The 18,581-nt window shown below is 41.9% G+C and overlaps 1 protein-coding gene and 1 long non-coding RNA gene across 3 annotated transcripts in view; one reads left to right on the top strand and one right to left on the bottom strand.

Annotated features, from left to right (window-relative positions):
• Positions 1-1,340: 1,340 nt before the first annotated feature.
• Positions 1,341-5,419, bottom strand: LOC121037347 (uncharacterized). The gene is made up of 2 exons (XR_005793730.1): positions 5,172-5,419; positions 1,341-1,679 (listed from the first exon to the last, which is right to left on the bottom strand). It is a non-coding gene; the product is annotated as an uncharacterized LOC121037347 (long non-coding RNA).
• Positions 5,420-5,455: 36 nt separating this feature from the next.
• Positions 5,456-18,581, top strand: part of ANAPC4 (anaphase promoting complex subunit 4) — a 33,977-nt gene continuing 20,851 nt past the window's right edge. For both annotated transcript variants that reach the window (XM_040486692.1, XM_040486683.1), the window contains exons 1-11: positions 5,456-5,726; positions 8,708-8,813; positions 10,537-10,669; positions 12,679-12,753; positions 12,876-12,902; positions 12,995-13,039; positions 13,667-13,751; positions 14,425-14,529; positions 16,314-16,397; positions 17,491-17,577; positions 17,986-18,050. In XM_040486692.1, coding sequence (XP_040342626.1) covers positions 5,598-5,726; positions 8,708-8,813; positions 10,537-10,669; positions 12,679-12,753; positions 12,876-12,902; positions 12,995-13,039; positions 13,667-13,751; positions 14,425-14,529; positions 16,314-16,397; positions 17,491-17,577; positions 17,986-18,050 — 941 coding nt within the window. In that variant the 5' untranslated portion in view covers positions 5,456-5,597. The remainder of the gene's footprint in view (positions 5,727-8,707; positions 8,814-10,536; positions 10,670-12,678; positions 12,754-12,875; positions 12,903-12,994; positions 13,040-13,666; positions 13,752-14,424; positions 14,530-16,313; positions 16,398-17,490; positions 17,578-17,985; positions 18,051-18,581) is intronic.

The raw sequence follows: 18,581 nt of genomic DNA, 5'->3' as shown, positions 1-18,581 counted from the left end.
AGGTGCTCAAAAAATTTGATGAAGGCATGGAATTTTCTAGAAGTTTTCAGATGGTGGGTGTGTTACTTTGCTAAGGCTGCCATAACAAAATATCACAGACTGGGCGGCTTAAATGACAGTCATTTATTTTCTCACAGTTCTGGAGGCTGGAGGTCCAAGGTCCAGGTGTTGGCAAGTTTGGATTTCTGATGCCTCTCTCCTGAACTTACCTTCTTGCCGTGTCCTCTCACAGCCTTTCTTCTAGGCTTGTGAGTCCCTGGTATCCCTTTGTGTCCAAATTTCCTCTTCTTCTAAGGATATGAGTCAGGTTGGATTCGGGCCCACACTAATGGCCTCTCCTTCTTAAGGGCCCGATCTCCAAATATAGTGCCATTCTGAAGTACTGGGGGCTAGATTTAGAAGGTATGATTCAGTCCCTAACGGTGGGCCTGCCTAAGATCTGGAGAGGGCTTGGTCTTCTGTCCTATAAGGACTCAAACAAGGAAGACACACCTGAACAATATTGGGAAGTATTTAGAGTCAGTGCGAAGACTGTCCTGACACTGAGGGTTTAGATGTATGTTTTGGGTTGGGATGTGCTCTCTGAGCAAGATTGGCAGCCTTATCTAGACGGCTTTACACGTAGAATAATTCAGCTTTCAAAAAAATAAGAAAAAAAAAAAAAGACAGAAGAAGAAGAATTCAGCTTTGAAGGTGATTTTAAGGAAAACACTTAAGTTGACGTCTGGCTCCTTCAAAGTGATCTATAAAATAGTAGGCATCTACGGGAAGTTTAACTAATTTTTAAATATAAAATCATAGCCCACAAATGATCCTGGTCTGGTGCTACCTCCTTTTCACAACGTCCTTGCTGGTGTCTCCAGTGGAATAGTATATCTCTTGCCAGTGAAATAAAAATGTGCATGTGTGTGTGTCTTTTCATTTCTCCTTCTTTTAAGGTACTTAAATTATGCCCTGCATTAGATCAACGTTTTTGGACTTCCTCTGTTCAGATTAGAAGCTTTGTTGGTAGCAATGGCCTGTGGACACCGTGGTGTGTGTTCACTGGCTCCTTTCTGGAGCTGTGCCTTGCACCCAGTGATGTCAGAGACAGCCAACTGCTGCACATGTGACTTCACGAACCCTCCCTACAACCCCGGGAGGCGGGTGGCCGGGCTACACGTTTCCTCCCCCACCAAGTGGTAGCTGCTCATAAATGCGGATTGAGTGAATGGAAGTGCCATGTAATATACTTACTCCTTGGTGCCTCAGAACCCTAACTGCACTACACGAGTCAGAAGCTAATACGCTTAGAGCTGCCTAGGTAAGGAAAGCTTGAACAAAATGCAAAGAAAATCCAATTTCACCTATTTGATGCAGTTTTAATTGAACATTAGGACATGGGTTAAATTACTTGAGGGTCAGCTAAGAAGGTCATTGCAATACACTGAAGATAAGATCTCTACAATTTGATTTCAGGCGATTCAGTGTAAGTATTAACTCAACAAGACTGAGGGGAAAAAGCACCCAAAGTGAGCAAGCAGATCTTGGAGCTCTGAGAGAGGAGTTTTATCCCATTAGCCAGACAGTCACGAGATTCTCACACTATGGAGTGGCTTCGTACCACGGCAGACTAGAAGCGTCACATCTGGTGGGCTCCAAGAAAACTGAGCCTCAGTAGACGGGCCCAGTTTCTTCACCTGTGAGTGCAAGGGTGAGGAGTAGGAGAAACCAGGGAAATCAGACTGAACATTTTATATGCTTCACGAGGACAAAAAGAGACAAAGGGCTTGCCTGTTAGCTTTGCAATTAATTAATTAATACACAAGCCAGGTAAATCAAAGAAACTGAAAAGAAACGTCTCCATTCCTACCTCTCAGAGATAACCACCATTCCAAAGATAGGTTTTTGTATAAATAGCTACACAGACACTCTAAAGTTTCCCCCATGAAAATGGGAGTTGGGAATACATACTATTTTGTAATCCTCTTTTTTATCAGCATCTGGACATCGGTTTTTACTTACAATAGTCTTATTCTTCAGTATGGATATAGTGTATTTTTTAAAATCAGTCTCTCATGGTTGGACATCTAAGTTGTTTATGTTTTCACTATTGTAAATAACCCTATGATAAACATACTTAATGGCCAAATCTATTGTCTTAGGATAAATTCCTATGCATACCTATATATACTTTTTTCTACAGATGGGAATCACGGGTTGGTCTCCGAATTTCTTCCGTAGAGACAAATAAAACAGCACGAATAATTGGTACAGTGTAGACTCACTCTGCCAAATGCCTTTCATACTTAGAACTACCCTTTGCGTATTTGTGATTGGTTGTCATATTGAAGAGTGCTGATTGATGGCTTTGGCGGCGTCTTTCCCGCGCTCCCCGTTGTGTGCCTGCCGTGGGGTTTGGAAGAGAGATGACTGACATCCTCTCCAGCTCTTGGGGAAGGCTTTTTATTGGGCATATTCCGTACCCGTCACCTGTGACTGGTGTCAGACACGCTTGTGATAGGGGTTGGTCTAATCACAGCGCAGCTCGGGACTTCAGTCTTGAAAAGAGCCCTTTGTTTTCTCTCTGAAGGCAGAAGCATGTAGATCCGGTTGCTGTGGGTGGCTTTCCAGTGACCACAGGGGGAGCCAGCCTTATGATGAGGTACACCCTGAGCTTGGTCCCTGGGGACACCAAGTGGCTGGATCTAGCCTGCCTTGAAGTTGGCCCTATTTCTGGACTTGTCATTTACAGGAGGCACTACTTTCTAGTTATTACTTGTGCCACTTTGAGTCAGTGTTTTTTGTAGCCTAACAAATGCAGCCATGGAGGACAGAGTCTAACACCTATCTTCCACATTTATCTTTCCAGCAAATTCGGTCAATTTCTTATTTTACGTGTTTCACCTATTTTATGACTTCAAAATAGATCTCTCAAAATAACAGTCACTCAGATGGCCTAGTTTAGTCACATTCCACATGGTTCCGTCTTCCGTTCCTGTATCCAGTGACTCCCACATATCTGCTCGGGCCCTGGGGCGCGGGCTCCCCCCCCCCCCCCTCAAACCTGCAGTTCCAGCTTCCTGTTGGCTACCACAGATTTTCACACCGGACCAACACCCGAGCACAGTCCTCACTCACTCAATCCTTTGCCCCGGTCTGCTTCCCCCGGCTTCCCCTTCAAACTTCTCATTACCTCCTCCCTAATCCGGCAATGACCATTTCTCGATCCCTGAGTCTGCATGCCTCAATATCCCAACCTTAGTCTTGACTAATCCCTCACTTTCATTCCCTCAGTCTAATCACTAATCAGTTCTTACTATCCTACTTCAGAAACGTCTCTGGAATCGTGCCTCCCCCAACCCCTACCTAGTCTTCCTGCCGTCTTTACCTTCTAACTCATCATCACCCCTGGCACCAGAATTAAGGTCTTGAGTAACCAATGAACCGGTGTGATGCTGTTAACAATATGCCCCCCTCCCGATCCGTTGGCAGCTGTCTGGCCCTTCAAAATTCAACCCTGTACCATTACAACACGTGCAAAGATGTCCAGCATGAGCTAGCCCAAGGGGTTGCAGTGGTCAAACAGACTAGCTACCAAAATGTTCATTCAAAAACACCTAGTTCTTGCATTGTTTTTCCCCCTCGAGCACTAGGAAGAGGATGTACAGAGCATGGAAATTCTTCTTAGACTATTTTCTCTTCCATTGTCTTCACACACACCTTCCCCCCCCCCCCCCCCCATGCATTTCTATCTCCTTAACAAGCACCTGGGCATTCTTCCCTTTTCCTGTTGATGCTGTGCCACAGAAGCACAAGTAAACCAATTTGCCAAAGCAGGGTTTCCCTTAGAGAACGGGGAACACAAAGAAAAGGAGCGGGTGAGACCCAAATCTCCTTTATGGGACAGTGAGAAAAAGGCTGGAAACACTGTTAGTGGCGACTTTGATTTCCAGCGCCCCCCACTCCCACCAGGACACGGGACGTGCTATGGCCACATAACATCGTTTGCTGTTTCCTGGCCACATCTGGAACCCCACACCTACACCGTTTCCTGTGCTGTAATACCTTCTGGGAAGTTCTCTGGGAATGCTTCTACTCTCCTCTGTCTGCTAGCACCCAGTGACTCCTCCACTGACAGTCCTTTTCATGTGCTGTAGGAGGGTTCAGAATCAGGATAACTTCAATTTTAAGAAAATGGGCATTCAATTTTAAGAATGTTAAGTGGATAGACACTGCCCCCCCCTCCCGCCCCCAGTATCCAGATTATCTATCACTGCCACCGCAGAACGTTAACACCTGAAAACGCACTTCATGGATACCAAAGGTAAGTCCATTCTCACCTTCAAAATGTTGCCTCCAGAAGAATTTGGGGGTCATGCTAAACTGCAGCAAAGGCAAGGGAAAAAGCCTACCTCTGAGAGGGGGCAGGGTAAGCATCAGATAGGAGTCAAGAACAGTGCCACAAAACAAGTGCTTCAAATCTTTGTTGCTGAAGGAATGAGTCTACCTCTGGTACTTCCCAGGGGATATCCAGAGAGAGGGCAAGAAGATAGGGCTTGTTAAAGTTGGAAGGTTCTATCGCTTCTCTCCCCTTCCAGCAAGGGAAAGAAGTGAAAGGTAGATGGGTTTTCTACCAGAGATTTTTAAGTTCCAGAATCACAGGACGATCCGGTCCCATTCTCTTAACCAGACTCCTAACTTCCGTGAACTTTTTGAACATGCTGACCTTTAAATTTGTCCTGCACAAAGAGACATCTTACAAGTTGGCCAAGCTGACCGGTAAGCCTTTTAGGGCAGAGCACATGCCCCGTGCGTTTGCGGATCCCAGATACTTCGTCCTAGTGGATCCTCGGGTAGCTCCGAGGCCACAGCCCCATTTTTTACGGTGGGGCTACTCCCACCAATAAACTGTTGACGCTTAATGGGATAATCGGGATATACGCCTACTCAGAGGTTTTGGAGCAGGGCCCTCCCACCTTGGCTGCAAACTGGGATCACCTAGAATTTTAATAAATATTGGGTCGCATTCCGTATCAATTCTCTTTTAATTGGTCTGGGGTGCTACCGGGGCGGGGTTAAAAAAAAAATCTCTCCAGGTGATTCTAACCGGGACTGAAAACAACCCGTTTACAGGCTGTCAATGCAGGCACCGGCCGATGAGGACCAAAAGTTTGCGCTCCTTTTCTTACCCCCGCAGTCCCTGAGGCCTCACTCCCAAACCTACGCCTGCGCATCGACGCCGAGGGGCGAATTTCGGGGAAACGGGCCGGGGCCGGCGGGCGCGCGCACACGCTTGTGACCACGCCTCACCTACGAGCAGGCGTGCGGCCTCGGGGGCGCGCCCGCGCGCCCTCCGCCCGCGCCTCCTGGTCCTCTCGCGAGGAAGTCCGGGCGCCGGAAGTGCCCGGAGCGCGCGGCGGCGGCGGCGCTGTGCGCAGGTTCGGGCGCGCGGTGGGTGGAGGGCGGGAGAGGGCTCCCGGGCCGCGTGGGCCGCTGAGGGGGCGGGTCTCGCAGGTACCGCCGGGGCCGGAGCTCTCCGGCGAGGCCCGAGGGCGGGGCGGCTGCGGGAGGCCCCTGCCGGCCTCCGACTGGGGCGTCCTTGCGGGGCCGCCCCCATGTTGCGTTTTCCGACCTGTTTCCCATCCTTCCGGGTGGTGGGAGAGAAGCAGCTGCCGCAGGAGATCATTTTCCTGGTCTGGTCACCCAAGCGGGATCTCATCGCTTTGGCCAACACGGCGGGCGAGGTGAGTGAGCCCGACCTGACAGCAAGCGCGTTGCAGACTGCCCCAGCCTCAGTTTCCCGTTCGGTGGACTTGCCGGGCCGCCTGTGTACCACGCCCTTTCCAAGCAGCTGTGAACCTTAAGTGAAAGTGTAAGGGCCCCTATAAGGGAAGGATCATTGATGGGCCCATTTTCCGTATTCCATGGCAAAAACAACAGTTTTCGCACAGTGCTGCATTCCCAAGTGCCCTTGAGTCATTTATTTGTTAAATGGGCTTTTTAAAACCCCATAAGGCATCATTCATGAACCAGACATAGTAGTAAAGCCACAGACCTTACCCTAAATTTGCTTAGGGTTTAGTAACAGAAGAAAGAAGAGTTACTGCCATCCTGTAGCTGCAAATGTGCGTGCATGTAGCCGCCACAGAGGACGTGTTTCAAAATCTAGAATCTGTTGTCCAAGCTCTGTACTGTGGGTCGGATAGCTACCTCCTGGTAAAAATACCTTTAAATTTAGCAAGAGAGTGAAAGGTCCCTGAGTGTCCTCAGTGGGCATTTCTTGTTTGTAGCTTCATCAAGTCTAAATCCGCTGTGTCTGCCTTTCTCCCGAGAGTTTTTAATTACCTGGCAGCCATTGTGTAAGGAAACCTTCAGCTGTGCATCTTTCCTCCTCTGGCTTTTTGGCACGTTTCCTGATGGTTGCCTGGCCAGGTGGGAGTTGTGTTGTGTGCAGACAAGCTTGGAAACTAGGTGGTAAGGAACACTTAGCAGCCGGCAAAGCTGCACCACTATAATGACTCCTAATGACTTCTCACCGGGTACGCATGTCTCCTCTCTCAAGTCCCTCCATGAAATCTTCTGGTCTCTCTCCTTTGCCACTGCCCCTCAGAAATCCTCATGGTCTAGAGAGGATTGCAGACAGTACAGCCACACAGCTCCTAGTGTAGGAGGGACGGGCGAGAATGGGGCCTGAGTGCGACTAGGTGTGTGGGTGTAATAGTGGGCACTTGTTTCCATGTTCTCAGTGAAGAAGAAAGAGCGCTGTGTAGGATGGAGAAGAAAATATTGGAAGTTTGGGGAGAAAGGGGTATGAAAGGCTGACAAGGCAAGTGGACTACGGAAGTGTAGTAAGATTGCTGGTCAGTATTAAGAGCCACGGGGGGTTGGTGGTCTTGTAGTTTGAGAGGGAACCTAGTGAGCATGGTTGTGTCTCTGCTGTTCTGTTGGACTGTGTGGGCGCAGGCATGGTTGGGTTTAACCAGGGTTGTTTTGCAAGTGTGACCTAGCAAGAGAGATGCAAGAGAGTTAAAGTTACACGGAAGAGGAGCGATTGTAATGATGAACCTTGGATTCTAACGTGATTAAGTATGGAAGTAGCATGTGTGAGTGAGCGACAGTGAGTAAGTGGAATCAGTGGGTTGTATGACATGGTTCCTACCTGGTGGAAGAATTGCAGTTGGTTATTAGTAGGGATGAGCTGGAAGGATAGAGGCACGATGGAAAGTGGGAGGTTTGGAACATTATGGCGGCACTTGTAGCTGAAATGATGACAAGGTTAAGGGCATGACCCTGGGAGTTACGGAGGTGAGTTGAAGACGCCATCGTTAGAAGAAAGGCAGTTGAGAACGGAAAAGCCAGGACACCATAGCTCTTGAAATCTCCAGGAAAGATGATGAATAGCGTTGGGGAGCATGAATGAGGCAGGGAGGAGTCCAGATCTTCCAGGAATGAGGAGAATGGCCTCGGGGTCTATAGATGACTGTAGTTAAGAGGGATAGTAGGTAGCATGATGTGACTGGGTCTGATTCACAGTTAGAGGATTTTAGAGAAGAAAAGTCATCCAGAAATGGCATTGGGCATCAAGGAGGAAACCTACTTCATCTCCTGGCCGGGTAGGATGGGGAACATGGGGTACAAAATGGCTGTCATCTGAGAATCCTGCAGGGAAAAGGTGTCCTTGGGTGAGGAACATGTTTCAGAGAAGAGAATGAAGATGACACCTTAAGGGTACCTGACCGTGAATTCCAGAGGGCACAGAGGAAGCGTTTCAGAAGTGGGGAATGGCAGAGATGGGCTCCAAAAAGCACTGAGCTTAGTGGATGAAGGATTCCTTGGGAGGCTTGGCTTCCCTGTGGGGGGCCCTGTACTGAGAGTGAAGGGCGCTATGAGACAGGGCAGGAAGAGGGGAAGCTGTGGTGTGGGGAACTGAGACGGTGTGGAAGGGTCTTCGGGAGCATGTGCAGTTTTGAGGCCTTTTCTTCCTTCTTTTCAATGGTTGGATAGAGGATAGAGCAGGGACAGCCTTAGTTTTGACTTAGTAGGCACCATCTTGACCCTCCATGGTGGGAATTTACCCAAGTGGAAGTGGAAATTTAGAATAAGTGACCTGTCCAAGCTCTGTGACCATTAAGTGACACAGCTGAAGTTCAATACCGAGGTGTCTGATTCCAAGTTTAGTGTTATTTGACCATATTACAGCTACCTTTCTAGTGCTGTTTATGTTATTTTTTTGTCATCATCTTCTTGGACAACCTCATTCCTTACTAAAAGATAAGTCTCCTGTTGACCTAGAAGATAGGAAAATGTGTAGAGTACAGGATCAAATTAGATCTTGTTTCACCCATCTTTTTGAGTATACCTTAAGTTCATTTAGACCTTTCTAAATTCTAATTTCTTCTGATAGTAAATATTATGCTTGAGATTGTTTTTTTAAACTGTTTATTTTTGAGAGAGAGAGTGTGTGTGTATGTGCGTGCCCATGTTCATGGGGGAGAGGCAGAGAGAGAGGGAGACAGAGGATCCAAAGTGGGATCTGCGCTGATGGCAGAAAGCTCCAGGAACCACGAGATCATGACCTGAGCCGAAGTCGGATGCTTAACTGACTGAGCCACCCAGGCACCCCTACTTGAGATTATTTTTAAAGATGTTATAGCAGGGATCTAGGTTTATTTCATCTTTGGAAATGGAGTTTTTATTTTTTGCCATTGTATCTGCTTTGTCTTAGGTATTACTTCATCGACTTGCAAGTTTTCATCGAGTTTGGAGTTTTCCACCAAATGAAAATACAGGAAAGGAAGTGACCTGCCTGGCTTGGAGACCAGATGGCAAACGTAATAACTGGATTATTTAAAAATACATTACTATTCACAAGAAGAATTTTGTAAAGGAATCTTATTTCCAGAAAGAATTTATTGTGCTTATTATATTTTTATTGTATACTTAATGTCAGTTTGGAAACTTTGTTTTTTGGAATGCTTTAAAGTGTTTTCATAGAACTGAGATTAATTTTACTATGTTGTTTCTTGGCAGAGATCTCTCTAAAGAGAAATCTGACTTCTTGGCAAAGATAACTCCTAAAGTGAAATCTGATGGAATATGCAAAATACTTAGGTTTTATTCTTTATGCTGTTTTGTCCTGCACTGATGGCCCAAGCTCATCTTCCATTCACTAGTCCATTCAGTGCCACTGTGGCCTTTTCTCCCAAAATTGTATGTTAACATTAAATGTGTGGCTCATAAATATTCTGTCTTCACAAATGCTTGCCTCACCCGAAGGACTCTCAGCTCTGACCCCATTCCTTCCATTTCTGTATGACCTTTCTCCTGGTGCCCTTTATTTTGTAGCTTGTTATGGCTTTGACAAGTAAACTCTCTCCTTCCCTGTTGTTTTACAATGACAGTAGTTATTTGAGCTGTTGTGCACATACAGTCCATACAGTAAGATGCTGTAAATTGTACAGCTTAAAGTTCATCTGTTACCATTGGTGCTTTAAGAAGAAAAGCTGAATTGTTTTGTAAAATGATATGTATTCCACATCGCTCACTTTTTTTTCTTGTAAATATAAATGAGTATGCAAAAACACCCTGAAAGCCTCAGCTGTTTCTGGCTGTACTCCATTTATTCAGCTCTTGTTTTATCTTTTATTTAAAAAAAAAAAAAATGTGTAGAATTAGAGGGTTTTTATAAATAACATCATGAGATCTTGTACTATTCATCCAAAAACACCAGAGTCTCAAATATAAATCATGAAAGTCAGTGTATGTTGATTACACTGTGTATGTATACACACACACACACACACACACACACACACACATACGCATATAGATAGATGATTTCTTAATCATTAAAAAATAAGCTTTGTGTTTTTGGACAGTGAAATAAAGTTTTGTTAGGTAGTGATTATTTCAAGATTGCTTTAATTTGTTTTGAAGAGGAGACCTGGATTGCCTCACATCCAGCAAAATTGCATGTGTTGGTATACAATGAAACTCAAAGCCGTCTACTTAGAAATTCCTAAATTTGGTTTGTTATGAAGATATCAATGACTTATGTGGAGAAACTGTACAATATAATTCAGCCACAGTGAAAGGAAGAACTCACCTCAGTATTTGATGGCCTTGTTTCTCATTAAGGGTTAGAAACAAAAGAAATATAAAACCTTCTAAGAACCAAGCAGATGGAATTACTTCCAAGACAAGCAAATCTTGGTGATATGCTGTTGTTTATCTGTTGAGACCTGTATCTTCCGCTTGGTAACAGGGTTCCGGTCCAGAGGCTTTGAGGTGTAAGATGTTAAGTGCAGCACACGAGAAAGTAGTAAGTCGCTCATGAACGTTTGAGCATTTGCAAATAAGCTTAGATAACAGCAAAACTATGTGCAAAGATATCTTTCAGTTTTTAAAATATTATTTAGAGGAAGGATTTTTAGGTTAAATAATTTCTATGATTATGATGCATTTGAAATAGTAAAACCGGACAAGAAGTGAAATAGCCCTTTAGTTTTCTGGAACGTTGCTATAATTTATCCTGATTGTTTCTTCTTGTTTCAGTTTTGGCCTTTGCTCTTGCTGACACCAAGAAAATTGTTCTGTGTGATGTAGAAAAACCTGAAAGCTTGCACTCTTTTTCCGTGGAGGCTCCAGTTTCTTGTATGCATTGGATGGAAGTGACTGCAGAAAGCAGGTGGAGTCCTAAACAGAGAACCCCGATAGTTACAGCAGGGCAGTCGTGCAGCTTCCGTTTTTTAACATGGAGACTTAAGACTCTCTGAGTGTTGACCATGGACACGTTGCATTTAACTTTGGGTTTTAAGTTTATCAAGATGACATTTTTTTAATGCTTTGTTAGATTTTTTTTCTTCTAAAAATGTGTGTTTTCTTTACTGGACCAATAGTGCCTGAATGGCTAAGATTTTTCTTTGCTTTTTTATTTTTAGGAGTTTATATCAGTGATTTATACTTTCAAGTAATAGATATTAAAATTACTAATTACAAATTGAGGTTCTTTTTCTTTTCACCATCTATTTTTGGCAGAGCTTTGTTTTTTTTGCATCTTAGTAGATATCCTGAGTACAAAAAGTGCTAAATTGAGCACTCTGTTCTGATGCTAAATGAGTTCTCTCTGTATCCATGGTCCTTATAGTTTCCTTGCTTCATGAAAATAACTTTTTGCCTTAGTCTACAATCAAATAATACACCAGGCTTGCAGTAAAGATGGTGTAAAGGATAGGTGGGTTTAGCTAATACTGAAAATAAAGGTTTTTTCTTTTTTTGTTTAGGAAATATGGTAATTTTGTTTTCAGTAGCTTTTCCTTTCTAATTAGGTTTTAAGTTAATATCAGATTAACTAAGGGCGGGTCTGTGAAGAATTGGATAACAAGGATGTAACGTGGTGTTTGAAATTCACTATAGATAAAACAGTGAATATAGCAAATTTAGATATGTGCTACCCATCATCATCAGGGTAAGCAAATGGTCACGTGAATATATAGATGCTTAGAGGAGCAGAGTATGCCGTGTCATTTCTGTGACATTCTAGGTACCTGCAAAGTGTATCCCTAACATACTTTATACTAATAATTTAGAAATATAATATGGAGGGGCGCCTGGGTGGCGCAGTCGGTTAAGTGTCCGACTTCAGCCAGGTCACGATCTCGCGGTCCGTGAGTTCGAGCCCCGCGTCGGGCTCTGGGCTGATGGCTCAGAGCCTGGAGCCTGTTTCCGATTCTGTGTCTCCCCCTCTCTCTGCCCCTCCCCCGTTCATGCTATGTCTCTCTCTGTCCCAAAAAAAAATAAACATTCAAAAAAAAAATAAAAAAAAAAAAAAAAAGAAATATAATATGGAGATTCCAGGGTCTCAAAGGGCACCTAGTTTGTATGAAAGTGGAAAAAAGGTTTGCCAAGTCACCACTTTTTCACCTTTTCACTCATTTATTACTAACCTTAATATGGAGGTAGAATTCAGAAGAGGGGATAAATAAGACTTAACACTAAACCCTTGGTTTGCAAGGTCCAGAAACATGCTTGTAATCCAAAGCACTCGTATATCAAAGCACATTTCAAGAACCATTGGCTCAGTTATGATCATGTGACATTTGGTGTCAGGTGCAGCTTGTATTGCAAGACTTCTCTTGTTTATCAAGTTAAAACTTATTAGAACTATTTGCTCCTCTTGCTGAACACTTGCAGAACAAGTTACCCTCAATCCAAGGTTGTACTGTATTTCAGAATACGTAGTATTATCTCATATACCTGCCAGGTTGTCAGTTCCCCAAATGTATATAAGCTGTTGAACCCACAGTTAAATGATATGGTAACTGCGGTGTTCTCTAAAATTATTCTTGGTACTCATATGTTCATAAATATCATAAATTCTTAGTATCTAAAACTGAATACCTAGAGAAAATTGTTGAGGAATATTTGTTCCTCTAAGTATAAAGTGGCTGGGTTTTTTTGTTTTTTGTTTTTTTTGGCAGAAATAAAGCCCCTTGTAAGTGAGGAATTTCCTATTTTTCTGTTTCCTGTTTGCGATTGCCATAATGACTGTTTTACAATACTAAAATATGTGTGCATCTGTTTACTTCATAATGTATAATATATAAAACTGAGTATTTCTTTTAAAAATACTATTTTTTAATGGAAAGACAGGTAAAATCTTTGATATTTTTGTAATGCCTCTGCTTTTCTTTTCAGTGTTCTGACATCCTTTTATAATGCTGAAGATGAATCAAATCTTCTCTTACCTAAATTACCTACACTGCCAAAAAAGTAAGTATCAGAGTTTAATTTCATCGCAGATTTCTCTTTACTTTTAATACTGTGATACTTTTCTCATGTGTTTTAAAAAATACATTTCTGTTGTTTTTACACCAGTCTCTGTTTTTCTCTAGTTATAGCAACACCTCAAAAATATTTAGGTAAGCTCTGCCTTTTTGTTTTCAATTAAGATAATCTTTTATTAGTTGAAAGATGTAGTTGAAAGGTAACCTAATTTATTTTTATATTTTAGTGAAGAAAATTCTGATGAAATTATTAAGCTTTTGGGAGACGTCAGGTAAATCTTGCAAAGATCTTAAGTCTCATGTCTTTAAGTTGCTACTTGAGGCAGAATTTAGGGTTTCAAGGGCAGTTCCTTTACTTGTCATGGTATTTCATTGCTGACAAACCTCAGAACAGTATACAGGCATGAGTATCATTTACTTGTTTTTGTGTGGTCTTGGATTGTGTCAAGTTTAATAATGCTATACTGTACCTTGATTTATTTTAATAAGTAAAGGAAGTAGAAGTTACTGGAGTTTCTAAAATTTAAGTTTAAATATTCCAAATTATTAAAGCCCCTTTAATATACATGTAGCATCAGAGCCATGATACAGCCGATGGCACTTTGTGTTAGAAAGGATTGTGTTGTGATTGAGAGTATATAATGCAGTGGTTGTGAAAATACTGTATCCTTATTTTACTGTAAACTGATGCTTTTTAGGCTAGAGCAAATTTATCTTCCTTTGAAAAAAGGAGTATGTCTACTATGATTGAATATGAAGTATTGGAGAATTTGGTGTTTCAGCTTTCCTGTAGGGGAGCCTCAGCTTGCAGATTATTTGAGAGCAAGGACAATTTCTGTCTCAGTTTAAGAACTCGATCTTCTCTGTTGTCCTCAGCTTGTTGCATTACTTTTAATTAGGCTGAATATTCTTGTCCTTGGAGGAAGCTCTGGATTTATTGAGCTTTATGCGTACGGAATGTTCAAAATTGCTCGAGTCACGGGGGTAAGTTTTCCTTTAAATTTTTCGATACCATTTCTCAGAATATACCGCCTAGAATACACCAGCCAACTGATTCATGGAAAAAGAATGAGGCACTAGCCTTTTTTTCCCTCCGTTTCAGTTATTGGAGTTCTTCATTGTTAAATGTTAGGAGAATAATTGTCTTACTAAGATAAAATAGTAGTCCTATGGTATCTATGAAGAACAGGGACTGTTAGTGGAATTAGTCAAATTTTTGATAACGAAAAGATGTGTGGGACACACTTGATGATGATTGAATGTTTTTGTAGCCTGTAGTCCGGGTGGGAGCTACAGTTTGTGATCGGGGTGTGAGGAACATCACAGAAGCCATCTTCCCTTCGTACCGGGTCTGCCGTGGTTGTTAAGTCTCGGTCTTCTCTGTTAGCTTTTCTGTCCTCTTCTTGCCATTCCTGAGAGGGATAGGAAATATCGTTGGCTCTCCAGCACTTGATTTGGGACCTTGATGGAGGGGTGTGTGCGTGTGTGTCTCCTTGTGGACGAGGCAGACACATACCTTCGTGTCCCACAGGCGTGGGAGGAGCCACGCATGTGTGTTTCTGCTTTCAGAGCTCTGTGAATTTTTGTTTCCTGTATTGTAAGCAGATGCAGCCTAGCAATAATACTAAACAGAGCAGGGTATTTGACTATTTTACAGATCGTCGGTACTTGTCTTGCATTATGTTTATCTAGTGATTTGAAATCGTTATCCGTGGTCACAGAGGTTTCTGCAGGTGGTGCCTCAGAGGTTTCATACTTCCAGGTGAGTATTGAAACTTGGTCACAGCAGAGAGTAAATACAGATTTGTAGGGTTTTGATAGGTTTTTATTATCCTCTTCTTTGGATTCTAATGGTTATTAAAACAAAGCAAAAAAATGACAACAGCTTGGAGCTTCTAAATCTCATATTTAGAATCTTATTCTAGTGAACACTGTTATTACCATGGCCCAGGATAGTTTTCATGGAAACAGTGTTTTGATGGTTTATTAATGACCATGTTAATTGGCTGCTAAACCAGTTTATCTATGTACCAAGTGTGTTCTTAGGACTCGGGTCCTAATAATAATAATAGCTAATATTTATTAAGTGTTTAATATGTGCCAAGTACTGAGTGATTCATTGTAGTCCTTTTGAATCCTCACAGCCACTTAATAGGTAGGTTCTGTTATTATCCCCATTTTATAGATAAGTAAACGGGCACGCGGAGAAACTGCAGCACTTGCTCGGTGTTGTCCTACATTTAGGAAGTGACCCTGGGCAGTCTGGCTCCAGAGTCGGTGCTCTTAACCGACACATTTCCTCTTGTGGACGATGATCATTTAACGCTGGCAAAAACTTTCTGTGCTGTATGCTGTTTGTATTGTAGATTGTGGAAACTGTGTCGACTTCTATGGAGTATTTAGACTGTGCCCTTGCCTTTAAGAAAATCTTCCCTAGATTTTCTTTTTCTTTTTCTTTTTCTTTTTTTTAAAGGTTTTATTTTTTTTTTTATTTATTTTATTTTTTTTTTTAATTTTTTTTTTTTTTTCAACGTTTATTTATTTTTGGGACAGAGAGAGACAGAGCATGAACGGGGGAGGGGCAGAGAGAGAGGGAGACACAGAATGGGAAGCAGGCTCCAGGCTCTGAGCCATCAGCCCAGAGCCTGACGCGGGGCTCGAACTCACAGACCGCGAGATCGTGACCTGGCTGAAGTCGGACGCTTAACCGACTGCGCCACCCAGGCGCCCCTAAAGGTTTTATTTTTAAGTAATCTCTACACCCAGCGTGAGTCTCGAGCTCACAATCCCAAGATCAAGAGTCGCACGTTCCACCAACTCAGCCAGCCAGATGTCCCTTCCCTAGATTTTTATACCAGATAACCCAGCCACTTAGCCTCAGGATGCATGAATTCCCAAACAAAAGTAGAACAAAATGATGCAGAATGCGCTGTATAGGAGGCTTTCCGGTATTCATCGTTCTGTCAGAGCTTGGGGGGACCCTGGACTTCCTGATTCCCTGGAATAGTTGTTCACATTTGCTCTTCCTCTTAAAGTTCTGTGGAAATAGGACTTCTAGGATTGCATTTGGTGCTATACTAAAATGATTGATTATTTCTTTGAAGTTTGTAATGGATATTCTTTTAAACAACAGCTTTATTGATCGATAATTCTTGTACCATTGCAATAGATATTTAATACGTGTTTATCAGGAACATACAGTTTTTAAAAAACTTTTTATATGTATTTGTAATCATTTTTTAAATTCCTCATAATAGTGTTAGGAAATAGTGTGTAATCTTTATTTAGCTATGGAGAGGGGATTGCTAACCTAGAGAGGGTGAGCTGTGCCCAGCTAACCATGGCAGAATAGAAAATCCTAAGGTTCGGTTCTGTTAGGCTCCAATGGAGCAGAATTCGGTCATCGTCTTTCTGATAATTTAGACCCCGACTCCCCTTTTAAACTGTTGGGTTTTTTTTTTTTTTTTTTTGAGCTGGGAGGGACTTTTTTTTTTTAATCTTTAAAAGAAGTGTGTAATTATAACTCACTTTATTTTGATTTTACAGCTTGAAACCAATCTATTGTATTCTTTCTTACCTGAAGTAACGCGGATGGCTAGAAAGTTTACTCATATTTCAGCTCTTTTACAGGTATTTATTTCTGTCTTGTTTTATGTGAATATTTACTCTAAGTTTTTAACAGTCTATAAATAAAACACAGATTTTATTCTGTAAAGCTAACTATCTGTGGTGTAAACATGTCTATTTGATAATCTAATAATAAATATCCCTTAAAGCAAGGAAAAGGGATTTAATTGAAAATCTATTCCCACCCATCTCTTTTTCTCCAGAAGGAAAGAAAAAAGTAGTTTAAATCTTTTGAAAATATTCCTGTGAGTGAAATAACATTTTTGAATTTTAATTTTTATTGCAAATAAAGCATTATGGAAAACAGCTCTCATACCAGTTTGCTTTTTATGCATAATAAACCTACCCCATATTAGCTTGTGGTACTGTAGGTCAGTGTAGCCCAGCAATTTGGGCTGGGCTCAGCAAAAGGTTCTGTTGTTCTGGGCCAGGTATAGCTCATCTCAGCAGGGCCTGGTCATGTGTCAGTGGTCAGCTGGCTGGTCTCAGTGTCCCTTACTCATGATGGCTCCACATTTGTCATCTCCAGACGGCTCGCCCAGGCTTGTTTGTGACATGGTGGCCTCAGCAGGGATGTCGAGTGCAAGTGGACATGTGTGAAACCATTTGAGGCCTTGGACTCAGTGTCAGTTCTGTTTGTTGGTCATAGCAAGACACGAGGCCAGCCCAGATGTCTAGAAATGGACCCTCTATAGAGGAGCTACAAACAGTTGGGTCCTTCCTTTTTCAGTCTGACGCAGTCACTGACTTACTTGATGTGAAAGATTTCTGGAGATCAGTGTCTTTTTAAGGATTCTGTTTGAAAATTGAATAGCTGACTAAACCAGCATTTTGACGGTTAGTGTACATGAAACATACATAAAAAGCTGGAGGATGTCTGTTTTACCAGATAAAAATTTAATTTCAGAATGTTTGATGGTTAAGTGATTATCAAGCATTAGCTGTGGTCTTCTCTTTCTCAGGCTGAGTTAAAAATGATTGAAAGTAAATTCTGGATTGCTTTAAGATAGTTGAGAATAAAAAGCATATATTAGCACGTTGATTTACGTACATATTTTTTTTACTGTTTTATTATTTTTTTTCTTCCTGATAATAGTATATAAATTTGTCACTAACATGTATGTGTGAAGCGTGGGAAGAAATACTGATGCAGATGGATTCTCGTCTCACCAAGTTCGTTCAGGTACTGTTGGTGACGTTTTCCCTGGAAGGAGTAAAAGAGTGCATGATGTCCTCCTTTGCTTTATGAGATGCCAGGGGAGAACTGGTCCGATTTGGAAAAGGCTAAGGTCAGGATTTCTCACAGATGGCTCGGTCTGACCTCATGCTATTTCCCGAGAGGACAGGCTTTCCTCCCACTGGTACAGCGTAGGTGGGGACAGGTTGTGGAGTGGAGAGTGAGGCCAGGGGTGTTGGAAGAGCCGACCGGCCATTTTCCGTTAACTGATAATTCACGTAATCAGTTTAAATATGGATTTGAAGGAAGGTTAAGGAAAAGGAAGGGAGTCCTGCTCCTGTAATTTTAATTTTGAATCACACATATGCTTATCATTTTCAAAACACGCGTCATTATTTTATCCGTTTTGTCTAGGAGAAGAGCACAACCACTTCAGTGCAAGATGAATTCATGCACTTGCTGTTGTGGGGGAAAGCAAGGTAGTAAACTCACACTAGTTGCCCTTTTTCTTCTTTTTTTACAGTAGTTTTTTATTTCAAAAGTAATTCATATTCATTGTAAAAAAAAAAAAAAAAGTAGAAAATTCTGGTGCACGAGAGTAAAAAATAGTATATATCTTTCTAGACTTTTCTATGTATTTTTTTATGTAAATGTAATCATTTTCTGTGTCTGTAATATATATATTTATAAATGTATAAAAACATTGAATTTTATATGGTCAGATCAGTCTTTTCCTTTGCAGTATCTGCCTTCATGTTATTCTTAAAAAGGCCGTTTCCATCTTAAGAGTATTCAAAGATTGATCTGTATTTTCTTCTAGAGTGTTTTTATGGTTTATGTTATATTCTATTCTCATGTTTCAGATGTGATTTATTTGGTTATATGCTGTGGAAGACTGACTTCTTTTTCTCTTAAGGTTTAGATAATTGCCCAGCGTAATTTATTGAGTATCACACTTTGTCCTTAGGGGTTTGTTGAAATGCTGTTTTAGCATTCAGTACCTGTTAAAT

Source organism: Herpailurus yagouaroundi, unplaced genomic scaffold, assembly GCF_014898765.1.
Source record: "Herpailurus yagouaroundi ecotype Mexico unplaced genomic scaffold, PumYag 28, whole genome shotgun sequence".
NCBI lineage: Eukaryota > Metazoa > Chordata > Mammalia > Carnivora > Felidae > Herpailurus > Herpailurus yagouaroundi.
The sequence above is the reverse complement of the archived record's forward strand: the minus strand, read 5'-3'. Positions and strand labels throughout refer to the sequence as shown.